Below are 13,933 nucleotides of genomic sequence, written 5' to 3'. Positions count from 1 at the left end.
CAATACTCAAAACCCTTTTGAAGGCGGGATTACTTAGGGACCGTTCATTTTTTATGGGGTAGGGGGGCTGGTGGGATTTGATAGATAGTCACTGTTATATATAATGGCCCCCCCCCTTCTTCATCGAAAATTTTTACCTGGCCCCCCGTCGAAATCCAATTTTTTTTTGGTGACCCCCCCCCTAAAGAAAAAGAAAAACCAATAATGAACTGAAATTAAAATATATCGAGCCTTGTGACTAAAGAATGTATCATCGTGCAATAATCACATCCCCAAATAGCTGGCATCGCCTCAATTATTTATTGTGGATGCCGTCTGTTAGTAACCAATAAGCTGTCGGGTTGAGTTAATGGCGTTTGGTACATAACAAAGTAGGGGGGTCCGGGGGCATGCTCCCCCGGAAAAATTTGAATTTTCAGAACCTCAGGAATGTCATTTTGGGAATTCTGGCAAGATTTTTTTACTCTCACAGAAGCCTCTTTACAACACTTAAAAGTACAATTATATTTAGTGACCCCCCCCCCCCCTCACAGACCGTATTTTTTTGGCTGGCCCCCCCTTTGAAGCCAAATTTTTTTGGATGCCCCCCCCTCAAATCCCACCAGCCCCCCCTACCTCATAAAAAATGAACCGTCCCTTAGGTACTTAAAATAATAATCACTTACATGTAAATAATTGTTTTGTGTTTTTTTTTTATTCTCGATTTATTTCCATGACTATCGCTACCCCTTCCATCTTCAGGTGGCAAAATATTGTCATTTTACCTGTAGTCTAAAGCATTCAGGAAGTCTGTGGCGAATTTTCAAGGACTTTTCTAGGCCTGTGCGAATCAACAAAGTGACTTGATATGTAAAATATATGAAGCTCTAAAACAAAACCACTACAGAATCATGCCACATACCTGTCCTGTGCTTGTAAATCGCTGGACGGATTCCAGCATGGCTCAAATATTATCACAACGTTAGCTCCAGTAAAATTCAGTCCCAGTCCTCCCGCCTTGGTGGAAACCAAACACAACGAGATACTGGGGTCGACATTGAACTCGTGCACTAAACGAGTTCTGTCCGCAGGCTTGGTGCTTCCGTCCAGACGACTGTATACCAATCCTTTGCTGATCACGAACTCCTCTAAGATGTTAAGAAGCTAGAAAAAGAGACAAAATTATATATTAAAAATAATCCTGGTTCCAGCGGCTAGACATGAAAGATAGGGGTAGGTATGTTTTCATTTAGGGACACTGTCACCAGTTTCAGTTCAAAAACTCAATAGCCTAAAGACATAGGAAACTATGAATAGTGGTCCAATTTTGTTAAAAAATCACCATGCAAGTGTACTGAAGCGATAAACAAGTGATATTATTGTGATGCCATTAGGAACTTTGGATCTCAACTTGAAAAAGTCACGCTGATTTATTCAAGTTTTGTCCTTGTGGACTGGAAAAACACCTAAAAATTATTATGGCTCTTTTCTTCCCTCGACAACAATTTACTCTATATCTCCATCTTGATATACTAGGTGTATTTTGTGTACGAGAAGACCTAATTGCCAATTTTAGTACGTTTTACCGAAAAGCATTAAAAACCTGATGACAGTGTCCCATTTTTCGTTTTCTATGAAGTTAAGGCAGTGTTGCATAGGACAACTTGCAACGACGATTTCTGTGCAACAATGTTGTGCGAAAAATCGATCACGGTGCAACATGATACCGGGGACGATTTTTCGCGCAACTTTCGAATCGGCAACACGTTGCAAGTTTTTGAACCCAAGTTGAGTGAGGCACAAACAATTAAACTGCGTCAGTACAATTCCAAAACAAACCTACGAACACATGATTTACATCAAACGAACCTGTGTTGATCGTGAAAACAGAAGTAATTTGCTGTGTTCTTCTTTAAAGACTTTTAACAGTTTTTCCAGTACTTTCATCTTTCCACAGTACTTTGGATCAGAGAGAAGTTCAAACGAAGACATTTCTGCACAACCTGAAAACTCGGGGTACCTGGCGAACACTCGCAAACACAGTTCTTTGGCCTGGAAATAAGAAACGAAATAACTAACTTGAACATTTTCGATTTCAATCTTGGAATGTAAATTCCCGTTTCCCGTTGTCATTCATTTATTTTAATGTTAGTTCACAGAATTTGGTGGTAAAACTAGAAAGTACCTCCCCCCTGGTTGATTATTTTTTTTCAGTAGCCTAGAGCCTCTGCAGACCCGCTTACAAAAAAAAATCGCTGAAATCACATTGACCTGAAATCACATTGATTTCAGCTTTCAATAGTATAAAATCAGAGGCGTTATTATTTTAATTTTCCCTGACTTTTCTTTCAAAATGTCAATTTTCCATGATTCAAAATAAAATTCCCTGAATTTCCCTGACCTTCAAGAATTTTATTTTTCCCTTGACCTGTTTCAAACAACTCCAACTTTTTTAATGATAAGAAAAAAAGCGCACAGTATGGAGAATGAGAAGATTGACATAACATACCTTTTCCTGTTGGTCCTTTGATTGTTTTACGGTAGGTGCCAATAACGCGGCGTGATTGGCTACTTTAAGCAACAGTTGAAAGAACCGCATGGTAACAGTCTTGATGTCTTCACCTTCGGAGCTGAGCTGTTTAAAAAACGAGATAAAGAGGTGTTAAGGACGTCTTAAAAGCTGCAGCAAACGGCCAAACATATTCATTTAACGTCACGTTTGAGAAACATGCTGATCGTTTAGCCGTCTGTTACTATTTTTATCTCAACCAAACATTTTCAATCCAAAATTTTGTGTTACCATAAACAAATGTTTAATTTAGCCACCCAAGTGAATTGTTTCACAATGTACCTTGCAGCACGATGTTAGATAATAATCGCTTAAAATACTGGCCTCATGGCAAGAGTACGTTTCTCCAAGACCATCCAAAAACCCAGCGTTGAGTGTGAATAAAAGTCATAAGAATCACACAACTTCGCTTTTTTCAGCAGAGGCCGGTCATTAAGTGTTTTGTAGTAACTCGCAACTGAAAAACGCGCAATAAATATTCGCTCTCGTATCAAGAAGCTCGACCTGTTCACGTGCAAGAACAAAGTTCAAGTTGTTGCTCCCCTAAGGCTTTATACAGTTTCTCGAGCAAGTTACAGTCTTGTAAAACTCCAGATAACTCGTAGGTTATTTCGAAACTCCACATAACTCAAACCAAAAGTCGTTTCCCTTCCCTCAGTCCGTCATCGTCAGTGTGACGGTTATGAAAGTTTACAGTGATTTAAAACGTGCCTGTTACAAATCATACGTTACATTGCGTTGGAAAGCAATACGCTAGATAAATTTCGAAGTTAACGGAATTAAAAAGAAGCGCGCGCGCTTTTGCAGTTATAGGGAAAGCGTCAAATTGATGTGTTTGACCTGTTGATTAAGGTCCGGCTTTTCCCACTTGATGTACATAGACTCCTTAAGCTTAACTTGGTACTTGGTAGGTGCAAAGTCTAAGATCTTGAACCAGTCTAAGTTACAAGAGGTACGGCATGACTCTAATTTTCGTTTCCCTTGGTGGTTTGAGAAGTCGGGATTCTACTGTATATTGTTATGCGTACTGTCACGTGGTACCGTACGTTTCGTCCAATCGATAAGCAAGTTTTAATAAACGAATCTTAGGGCGCTTTCCATTTATTAGGACTTGCCGACCAGACCAGTAAAATCGAGAAGAGAATTCTGTTGTTAGTCAGTTTTGTCCTGTCAAATCAGTCAATGCACAAATGTTATACATTGTTGTGGTGATTTGGGCTGAAAATCTCATTATAAAGGCCCATTTTACATACAAAAGTACCGGACCAGCCGGCCAGTTCTGACAAATGGAAAGCGCCCTTAGCTTACCGTGTAACAACACCTTCCCCTGTCCTCCCCACTGCCGCAATCACACGGGAAGTTCTTCTTTCGGATCATTTCCACATCCGGGTTCTGAAGAAGAGTCTGGTAAACATCTTCTTGGAATGGCGTCAATGGACAAAACGCCACCAGCTCATCTGGAAAAACCAGTTAAACAGGTGAATCCAAAACAAGACAAACCAGTATAAGGACGTTTAGTCTATTTGGACACATAGCAAGCAAAGTGAAGCTAACGTTATTTTCAAGAACAATAAATATCAATGCCATCAAAAACAGAAAATAACGCCTGAGAGTTCGTTAAAAACCCAGTTGTACTATAGGATATTTTACCTTTCTTAGGCAACTGATCAGCTATCAGGTCTTTGGTCCTTCGAAGAAAACATCTCCCAATTTTACTTTGAAGATCTTTGGATTCTAAAAAAAGAGAAACAAAACAAGGTTGTTTACCGTGGTTCAGAAGCTTTCCAAAAATATTTTCGGAACTGTTTCGGAGTACCTCCAGAAGTATTCCTCTTTACCCCGTTAAAACGGGAGGCCGCAAATTTTCATTGCACGAACACTTTTCTCGCGGTCGTTATAAACAACGCAAGTGGTTTTCAAGCGCCATGTCTTTCGTTTGGTTGGCTGATTTTGCAAATTACTTAGATGGCGATTTACGAGAATGAGATCTCGTAAGCCGACCACATGTTGAGACGATAGAGGCTGGTCGCCTACTATAGCTTTTAGCATAAAGTTTTCTACCTCAATCTCAGAGTAAAACTCTTTCTCAATCGCAAATCATCTAGAACCTTTTATTCAAGTTTTTTTTATTATGGAACAGTATTGGGCTATGTTATTTTACGGTATACTTTTTTAAAATGTAATACGAATACGAGCAGAATCTTGGAGTAGTCGCTTACGAGAGCTTAGAAAACAATCGAAAAGACCAGTTAGTACCTTATTTTGCTGGTACTTAATTTTTTTGATTTTCAAAACCATGACGTGGTTCGCGGTAAAACTATAGACAAATGTATGAGAATTAAAAAACCTAACTGAACGCTTTCTAGCCCAGCTACATCCTTCAAACTTGGCAAATAAAAACAGTTTTCCAGAATTCAATTTTTGTAAAAGATATTTGCCGTCCGATTCCCATACAAACACTGTAATTTCTAGCCGCTTTGCCTACTCGTCAAGATGGCGTCCAAAACCGTGATAAGACCTACCGTAACTGACCATCTTTTGGGGCCTGAAATGATGGCCACTGCTGCATGTACCATTCGCCGGGTAAATACATACTCTACAATCTCTACACTTTATTTGCCAATATGCCAGTACATTAACTTACTTTTCCTACCCACAGCAAGTTCCCTCTTGGTCGCGTCATATGGCTGGCCTTTTCTGATTGGTTTACCAAACTCCTTTTCGAACTTTTTACACGATCCCAGACTCCCTGGGTTTGCCCAGTCCAGTACACACCAGAATTCTGCCAATTTGTTCTGAAGTGGGGTCCCTGTGAGGCCATATCTAATACATGAATAGGAAATATAAGAAAAACAAAAGTCATATTTGGTAGTCTGTAAATGGCACTGTCGCAGAAAATTTTTATGAAGCCAGTCTTTCGAAACAGATGTGTTTCCGTGAAGGAAGTGATAATCATTCGGAGGGAAGCAAAGGGGAGGAGAACACACAACATGGAAATTCTGATGTAGTTTACTGTCACGGTGGAAAGTAGAAAAATGCTTCGTTTCATATGGTTTCCATATGATCTTTAGCAGAAGTTCTAAATAGCGTGACTGAACATATATTGACCTTTTACCTTCGTTTCACTTTAAGAGCCTTAGCAGCAACAGTTATTTGAGCCTTGGGATCTTTAAGGCGATGAACCTCATCCATGATCACTGCCAGCCATTTGATTTGGTTCAAATCATCCTGAAAAGACAAGAGGGCAAGAACAGTTTCACTATGGTTAGTTAAAGGAGTTAAGTCAAGGACGGTGTATCTTGTAGTTTGTCGTTTGTAATCAAAACCTTTCCTTTTCCTCTTTGGTGTTTTTCTATCTTTACAGTGAGCAATTATTTTGAAATTTCCTACGATTTGAAAGTACTTTTGAACACTTCCATAACTTGGTTAAATCCTTCAAGAAATATATTAACAAGCTTACCAAATGATTTCTCATAGTCTCGTAGGTGGTCACAGCTACATCCAGTCGCCCTCTAGAGGCCCGTTCCAGAGTAGCTTCTCGGGCCTTGTCATGAAAGAGTCCCGTCTTAAAATGTCCCCACGTCTCCAGTTCGTCCCTCCAGTTGTACATCACAGAACCTGGACTGACAACCAGAAATGCACCCTCCTCATGGCTAAGCTTTCCCTGCGTGAAAAGAAGTAAAAACTGTTGAGGTCTTGGAGACTAGAGACCTCTTATGGATGTGCATGTAGTAACTCATTTAAAAGATGATATGGGATCAATTTGGAAACGCAGCTTTCAACAACGAATTTCAATCAGCTAAGGAAAAACCGTGCGAAAGTACCGTTAACCCCTACGAATAAGCCGCACCCCAAATTTGAATCTAGAATTTGAAAAAGAAAATATTAGACCCATAAAGTTTGATGCTCCAGTCAAGTTCCGATGCACAAACACCTTCGGCTTCGAAACAGTCACACTACAGTCTGCAGTTGTGGTGAACTTTCAGCAAAATATGCTCTGTTGGTTCAATTTTTTCTCGACTATCACTTCAAAACACTATGGAAACCAAAAACGTGTACTCAAGTGCAACGAAACGAACGTCAGCATGGAAATACATCTAAATGTTTTAAAGGGTGAGAGAGTACTCGAGAAATAAACACCATTGATGCAAAGGCATTTTAAATTTAAAAGTGAAGGTTAATCTTGATTGTAAAACTAACTATTAACACTCTTTTAGGTCCTAAATTTAACTAGAATTAGTCATCGTTCAAAAAAACTAAGGTTATTACAATGTACATGAAGCTTACCTGTTTTCCTTTCCCCTTGTCATCCATAAATTTGGAAAATATGTCAGCCTTTGTTCCAGTTTTCCCCAAAACGGCAGCAATGAAAGAAATTACCTAGAACCGGCAGAGTTTTGTTAGTCCCACACAGAAACATTTTCTTGGCTTGTCACGCAAGAAAAAAGAGAAAATATTGCTTGAGGAAACATTTTGTAACAAGTCGGAAGAACATTTAAAGATAAGGTTAATTTTCTGTGCAAATATCCGCCCAGAGAGAAGTATTCTTGCAACGTCAACGACTACCGACTAGAAAAAAACTAGCAAATGTATGACTCGCCAGTGCAAACCTTGCTTTAAATACGAGAGGGTTAATTGAGCTTGAGATTGAATTTGACCTCCGTGGAAAAGCAAACGCCTTCCATATTAAGTCACAAAAAGTTTTGATTGACAGAAGCCAGACCCCAAATGCTCGTAGCAGTCACATCAAATTAAATTTAACTTTGTCAACCTTAAGAAGTGAAAGTCTGATACAGACAATGAAATATTTCATACCTGGACTGTCTTACCCAGCCCCATGTCATCTCCGAGGATGGCGCCAGTATTTTCAGAGTAGTGTTGGAACAGAAAGTGTATTCCATCTCGCTGATAGTCCCGGAGATAACGGTTGATGGTGGCTGGAACCTGGCGTAAATACCGTACAATTCCCAAATAAATAAGCCTTTTCAAGGGCTTTATTAAAAAAGGCTGTTTTAGTGGACTTATTATCGAGGGGGGGGGAGTCATTTAAGAAGTGCTTTGGCCAATAATTATTTGGAAGCAATTTTTCATCTAAAATGTTGTAAGGTGCATACAAAATACTGTAAGTTCGAGTGTTTTTAAATTAACGTAAAAACAATCTTAACGTACTGATATAAAAATTAATACGTATTTATTTACGCGGCATACAGTCAGTAGAAATTAAGAGCTAAATCTGAATCTACAGACCATATCAGGGTTTGTGCCCTTTATCACAAACAATTTTCCAGTATTTTCCGGGACTTTTAAAGTGATCAGATTGATTTGTCCAGGACTCCAACACTCACATTCACCCTTTCACTCCCAAGATCTCAATATTATTACTCCTTACTGTCTGTCACACATTTTCTATAATGTTAGTTCAGGATTCAGTTGTTACTTGAGTTTAACAGATTTCCAGAACTTTCCAGGACGGGTAGTCTTTTTCCAGGACTTTCCAGTCCTGGAAAGTGCCACAAAATTCCAGGACTTTCCACGGCCAGTAGACTTTTTCCAGGACTTTCCAGTCCTGGAAAGTGCCACAATCCAGTCTATTCCTATTATGGTTTTATATATAATTAGGGGTCTTTATTTTAAGTGGCAGGGGGGGGGGGGGGAATTGTGCTCAATTACTGAAGTTTACAGTTATTGTATTAACAAATGGCTATTGGATCCATGTTAGGTGAAAATGTTCACTGAGCGTAATCTGTTGTCGTACATTCATTACACTGACCTGTATTACTGGATTATCTCCAGGTTTGGACAGAAGCAACGGTACTGAAGGATGCACTGCGGGTTCTGTGAAGGATGGTCTTTCCATGTCTTGGTCATCAAAACCCGCAAAGATGTTACATTTGATAAGAAAGTCAACCACATACCATAGAATTCCGGTTATAAGCCCTGGGCTTATACAACTTCGTAAGGGGTTTTGGGTGGGCTTATAAACGGGGGGGCTTATATCCGGGAGGGCTTAAAAGCGGAATGAAAAAACCGTTTGGAAAAGAGCCACGGGAGTGTTGATCGAAATACGTTTTTAAGTTAGAAACGCACAATAAAGCAACATTTAGCCCTGTTCAGTACTGTCATCCGGGGGGCTTATAATCGGATGTATTTTTTGGTTTCCAGGTAGATGGGCCTATAACCGGGGGAGCTTATAAGCGGGGGGGCTTATAACCGGAATTTTACGGTATGTGTGAAAATACAGTAAAATTCCGCTTTCTTTATCCCTATTTTTTTTAACTTCTCGACAACTCAAACCAAAAATCCTTTTTCCTTGCACTTGCTACAATGAACACAACAATTTTGCCCCCAATTTCTCAAACTCACCGATGTCTCGAACCAATTTTTGTTTCCCATGGAGGTTCCAGAAATCGAATTCCACAGTATACAGTATATTTTTCTAATCCAAAGATTGCTTTTTGCTCATACCCAAACAAAAACCAAGCTTTTTGCCTCAAAGTGAAAGGGAGTGTTAGTTTTCATCTTCGAATGACTTATTAATATTTTTTGGGCAGTTTGGTTGCAATCTCTTGGGAAAAGAGCAAGAAGTAGTATGTGTAGTGTTAAATGGCTGTTTTCTGGGAGAATCCCACAAATTAATGGGCTAAAATAAGAGGCAATCTCTTGGAAAAAGAATCCTTACTCTCAATGACTCAGAACCACTGATATCAAGTTATTCTGACTCCCTGGAATCTTACCCTGTGTGCCAGAGGTTTTTCTTGCACGGTTTGTGGTGTTGGTCATGTCTCTATTGTTTTTCTCCCGCAGTGTAGAGCCCTGCTCATGGCTACGGCCTTCGGCTGCCAAAGAGTAATCTGCCGTGCGTGAGAAAAATCCCCTGGTACCCAGGGGTACGGCAAGCTTGGCAGACAATTAAGATTATATGACCAATGGTGCTAGTCTTAGAGAGAGTTGACTGTACATGGGGTACAGATAAGTTATTTGCCTTTGTCAAAATATTGGCAACGGCTGGAACTGAATGTGTGCAAATAACAAAGCCAGTTGCTCAGTTAGGTGTAATTCAAGGAATTGCTCAAACCCTTGATTTATCAAAACTCTTAATAACTCGACCCAAAAGTCATTTCCTTTGGACTTGCATCACTCAGTCAAAAACTGCATTTTACCCCTTATTTCCCAAAACACCAGATTTCTTGTAGTAAATAAAAAAGATGGTAGATTTAAAGCTCGGTGATAAATAGTGAAGAAATTATTCTACATGACACGAGCGTGGGACAAAGAAAAAATCTGAGTCCCCGACGGGAATCGAACCCATGGCCTCCCAGAATACCGGTTATTCTGGGAGGCCATGGGTTCGATTCCCGTCGGGGACTCAGATTTTTTCTTTGTCCCACGCTCGTGTCATGTAGAATAATTTCTTCACCACATTTCTTGAACCAATTTTTGTTTCCTTTAGAGGTTCGAAAAACCAGGATGCCAGCAACTGTATTTTAAAATGCTTACCATCTGCTATCATTTCGTTTTCATCATCTAGCTCATTTTCACTTGTCTTGCTCTTAGCATCATCAAAAGTTGTATTCCTTGTCGAGGTGTTTGGTGATTCAGGTGGATTTCCTTCACATCTTGACATCTTGGAAACCTCCTCTGCTTCTTCAATGATGGAAGAACTCTTTTTCTTGTTCTTAGCATTTTTGCCACTATGTTGCCTTTTGTTGCATTTGATAAGAACATTTAATTTTCCTGTTGCAAGGACACAAAAACAGTCAAGATGAGGTTAAGAAGCAAGCAGTGTTTTTTTGCTTTAATATTTGTGGGACAAGTTTTACATGAAATCATGTTTGATCCCATGGATTTTAGTTTAGAGCAAATGAGAGCCTGTTCACAAGTACCTATTGTAAACCTACCATTCTGAATTTCTTTTGAAAAATGCAAAGAAAAAACATAAAACAAACATAAGCAAATAAAAGAAAGAAAGAAAGAAAGAAAGAAAGAAAGAAAGAAAGAGATTGCCACAGATTAAATGCTTTTCGAGCTTTTTGTAGCTAGTATAGTCTAACAGATTTTATTTTGAGGGCTCTCCTGAAAATTGTCTGTGCCGAGAACGACTAATCTATCCTTAAAAATTATCACCATTGATACAATCATAATTATTTTGAAAGTAGCACTAGTAAAATCATTTAAAGGATCATGTACTGAGATTTCACTCACAGAATAAATAATGTTAAATTTGTTACTACATGCCGTACACCTATATCATTTACCTTTCTTTTTTGACTTTGATGAAGACACTGAAACCTTTGTTTTCATGTGATCTGGTTGGGAAAGAAACCTTGAATCAAGCTCCCATGTACATCATGTTACAAGTAAAGAAAGCAAGAATACAAAGTTGAACTGAAGTTCATACATATACAGTAATAAATACTGCCTTGAAAACTTTTTTTATACATTTTCTCTTACCATGTTTCTTCTCTGAATCCATCTCTTCCTGTCCATTTAAACTGCTGACATCATATTCACCATACTTTAATCTGAATTGGACAAAAATATTCACAAACACTTTAATACAAATTTTCTCTATTCTCCAGATCTACCCTATTTACTGGAATAAGCGCCGCTGCGCTTATTAAATTTTTCGAGCCTCAAGTGCGGCACTTATTCAAAGGGCGGCGCTTATTTGATGGCGGCGCTTATTTGATGGCAGCGCTTATTTAAAATTTGGATGCCACAAAAAATCTAATCTTTTACAGTAATATTATTGGAAATAGCATATTTTGATTGTCAGTATTCGTCTCTTGCTGAAGAGAGAAGTGGCGCTATCTGTCCTGGCAAAGTTTGCAGCCTCCACAACATTTACAGAACTACGTGTTGTAAGAATGTTGGATAGAAAACTAAAGAATGAGCGGTAAAACAATCACTTTGAACTGCAAAACATTGCTCTTGATGGAAAGAAATGTCCAAGTTTGTTTTACAGTGCCTTTGTAGTGCTGTTTTTAGTTAAAGGAAATTACTTGAAAAAGTGCCGCATCGGGACTGCGGCGCTTATTCGGGGGTGGCCCATTAACTTTGTTGTCTTAAATGCGGCGTTTATTCGAGGGCGGCGCTTATTTGAGTAAATACGGTATATCCATCATGAATAGGCTACCACAGTCTTTTTGTCAAATGTCTCCTACAATAATATTATTAACAGGTGTCAATAATATTTTTGTGCCTGGATTTAAAGAACCCAAGCCACCATTAGAAACAAGCATCTTGCCAAAGATGTGACTCAAAGACATTGTCCTGATCTGACTTCCCAACCTTCTGGCATCGAACTGGTTCTAAAAAGTCCACAAGTCGGTGTTTCCAGCGAACGGGCGACCAAGTTGTTCAAACGAGTTGGTGTTTCCAGGGAACGGGTTACAAAGTTGTTCAAATAAGTGGATCTTTTTATCGAACGGGTAACCGAAAGCTATTCGAACAAGTGCAAATTTTTTTCAAATGGCTTACAAACGGGTTGCAAAATGGGTTACCGTGTAAGAACGGAAAGTCCTTAGTGTACGTTTTCCCATGCATGTATTGGAACAAAACCCTGGTATAACAAGCCTTCGTAATAACAAACACACTTTCCCAGCCCCTTAGCATTTTTTGTATCAGGGTTTCAATGTAACTTCAGTTGTAGAACCTCCAAAGGTACATTGTACCTTGCAGAGTGTTAAGATTAGCTGGCACATAAGCAAAACCAATACGCCATTTCTGAGTTACGCTTTGGCTCTGTCTAAAACGAGTCTACGCGCGAAACCATTCATATGAAAGCGAGTTTCACCTACAGGTCCTTTTTCATGCAAATCACTCTCATTTTCATTTGAATGGTTTCGCACATAGACTCGTTTTGAAAAATGAGACATTGGGTAACTCAGAAAAGGCCTATTTAAATTTTTCATACTTAGATTTACATTAAAAATAAAAATACCAACCTCATGATTTCCTCTGCCTCATTTCCTTTCAGATAAGTGAAGAAGAAATCATCTTCTGTTATTGAAGGTTCAACATCTGTGAGTGAATTAAAAGATACAATAATTTGTTTGTTGAGATACAACTGCAACAGTGTTCAATATACCTATTACATTGCGCATACCAGAAAGATTCAATTTAGCACCTGGGGAGCTGATTTAATTTTTAGGAGCCCAAGGGAGGGCAATAATTGAAGACAGTATGCTTATTATGGACAGGGTGCTTGACACAAACATCTGAATGACTGTGTGAATCAAGAGTCAGATCTTTTGTTTGAAGCAGTTGTGCCCTCACATAAAAAACAATTGTTTTGTCATGCAGGAATGATGTGAGCAGACATGTATACAGTAAACTAAACAAATCAATTTTATTGAAATCAAATAATAATTACAGGTAGTATTAATTTCTTTCTGTTTTGTTGAGTTAGGACAGTTAAAAAAACTTTTAAAACTGTCTTCACACAACAAAACACATTGAAATTAAAACAAGTACAATTTCAAGCAAGAAGCAAATATTTCTCTAACCAGTAGCTGTATTCTTCCTTGTCAGACTATTTTGTTGCTCAGTTGTGGTCGTTCTCAGTGCTGTTACAGGAACTACCTCACTTCCTTCACATTCATATCTATAATGCAATAAATTTAATTTCTCCAACCTTGTTTAATCTCCCAATAACGTGAACCAAAAGTCATTTCCCTTTGCTTCATTAAGTTAAACAGTGCCATCTAATCTTATGCCCAATTCACTTCGTTCCAAGGTTACTTCATTCCAAGTTACATCGTTCCAACTTTCGGTCAGATCGTTCCAAAAAAAAAGTCACTTCGTTGCAACTAAAAGTTACTTCGTTCCATCGGAAATTTTGATCGTTCTAAAAGAAAAAAGTTAGAAATAAAGGACTATCAGAGTCATTAAAGGTTTTCAACTCACCTTATTTGCATTTGATATATCTGTTTTCAACTGTTTGTTGACCATTATAACGTACATCAACCGCTACAAGCAGAACTGAAGTAAACCGCATTCAATCACGCCTAACGCATAGAAATGAATATTCGATAAATTTGGAGTTAAGCAATTGATAGAAAACAACTACGCAAGGAATACTAAACAAGGTAAAGGCATTCAAATTAATTTGGCAGGTACAACGGCAAACTAAGACGTAATAAAAACCGTATTGCTCGTAACGAACGGTAGATCGCATGGATTACAAAATTTGAACAACATTGAGTAGTAATGTTTTCAATAATGTTTTCTTAACATTCTCTTTATTATATTAATATAACGATCTGACTTTTCAATGGAACGAAGTGACTTTTAGTTGGAACGAAGTGACTTTTTTTTGGAACAATCTGATCGTAAGTTGGAACGATGTGACTTGGAACGAAGTAACCTTGGAACGAAGTGACC

General features: G+C 38.6%; 1 protein-coding gene across 1 annotated transcript; it reads right to left on the bottom strand.

The window, feature by feature from the left end:
* Positions 1–901: 901 nt before the first annotated feature.
* Positions 902–13,561, bottom strand: LOC144640226 (DNA excision repair protein ERCC-6-like 2; the record flags this gene model as incomplete). The annotated part of the gene is made up of 17 exons (XM_078499429.1): positions 13,457–13,561; positions 13,057–13,154; positions 12,496–12,571; positions 11,000–11,070; positions 10,804–10,854; positions 10,047–10,282; positions 8,319–8,423; positions 7,364–7,492; positions 6,836–6,928; positions 6,009–6,212; positions 5,664–5,776; positions 5,193–5,371; positions 4,199–4,282; positions 3,857–4,005; positions 2,489–2,614; positions 1,849–2,031; positions 902–1,143 (listed from the first exon to the last, which is right to left on the bottom strand). Coding segments are annotated over exons 1-17 (2,150 nt in total), but the record flags the coding sequence as incomplete, so codon positions are not given.
* Positions 13,562–13,933: the final 372 nt, after the last annotated feature.

Source organism: Oculina patagonica, unplaced genomic scaffold (genome assembly GCF_052425735.1).
Source record: "Oculina patagonica isolate OP01 unplaced genomic scaffold, crgOcupat unplaced200, whole genome shotgun sequence".
NCBI classification, from domain to species: domain Eukaryota; kingdom Metazoa; phylum Cnidaria; class Anthozoa; order Scleractinia; family Oculinidae; genus Oculina; species Oculina patagonica.
Note: the sequence above shows the minus strand (reverse complement) of the source record. Positions and strands in the feature narration are given on the sequence as shown.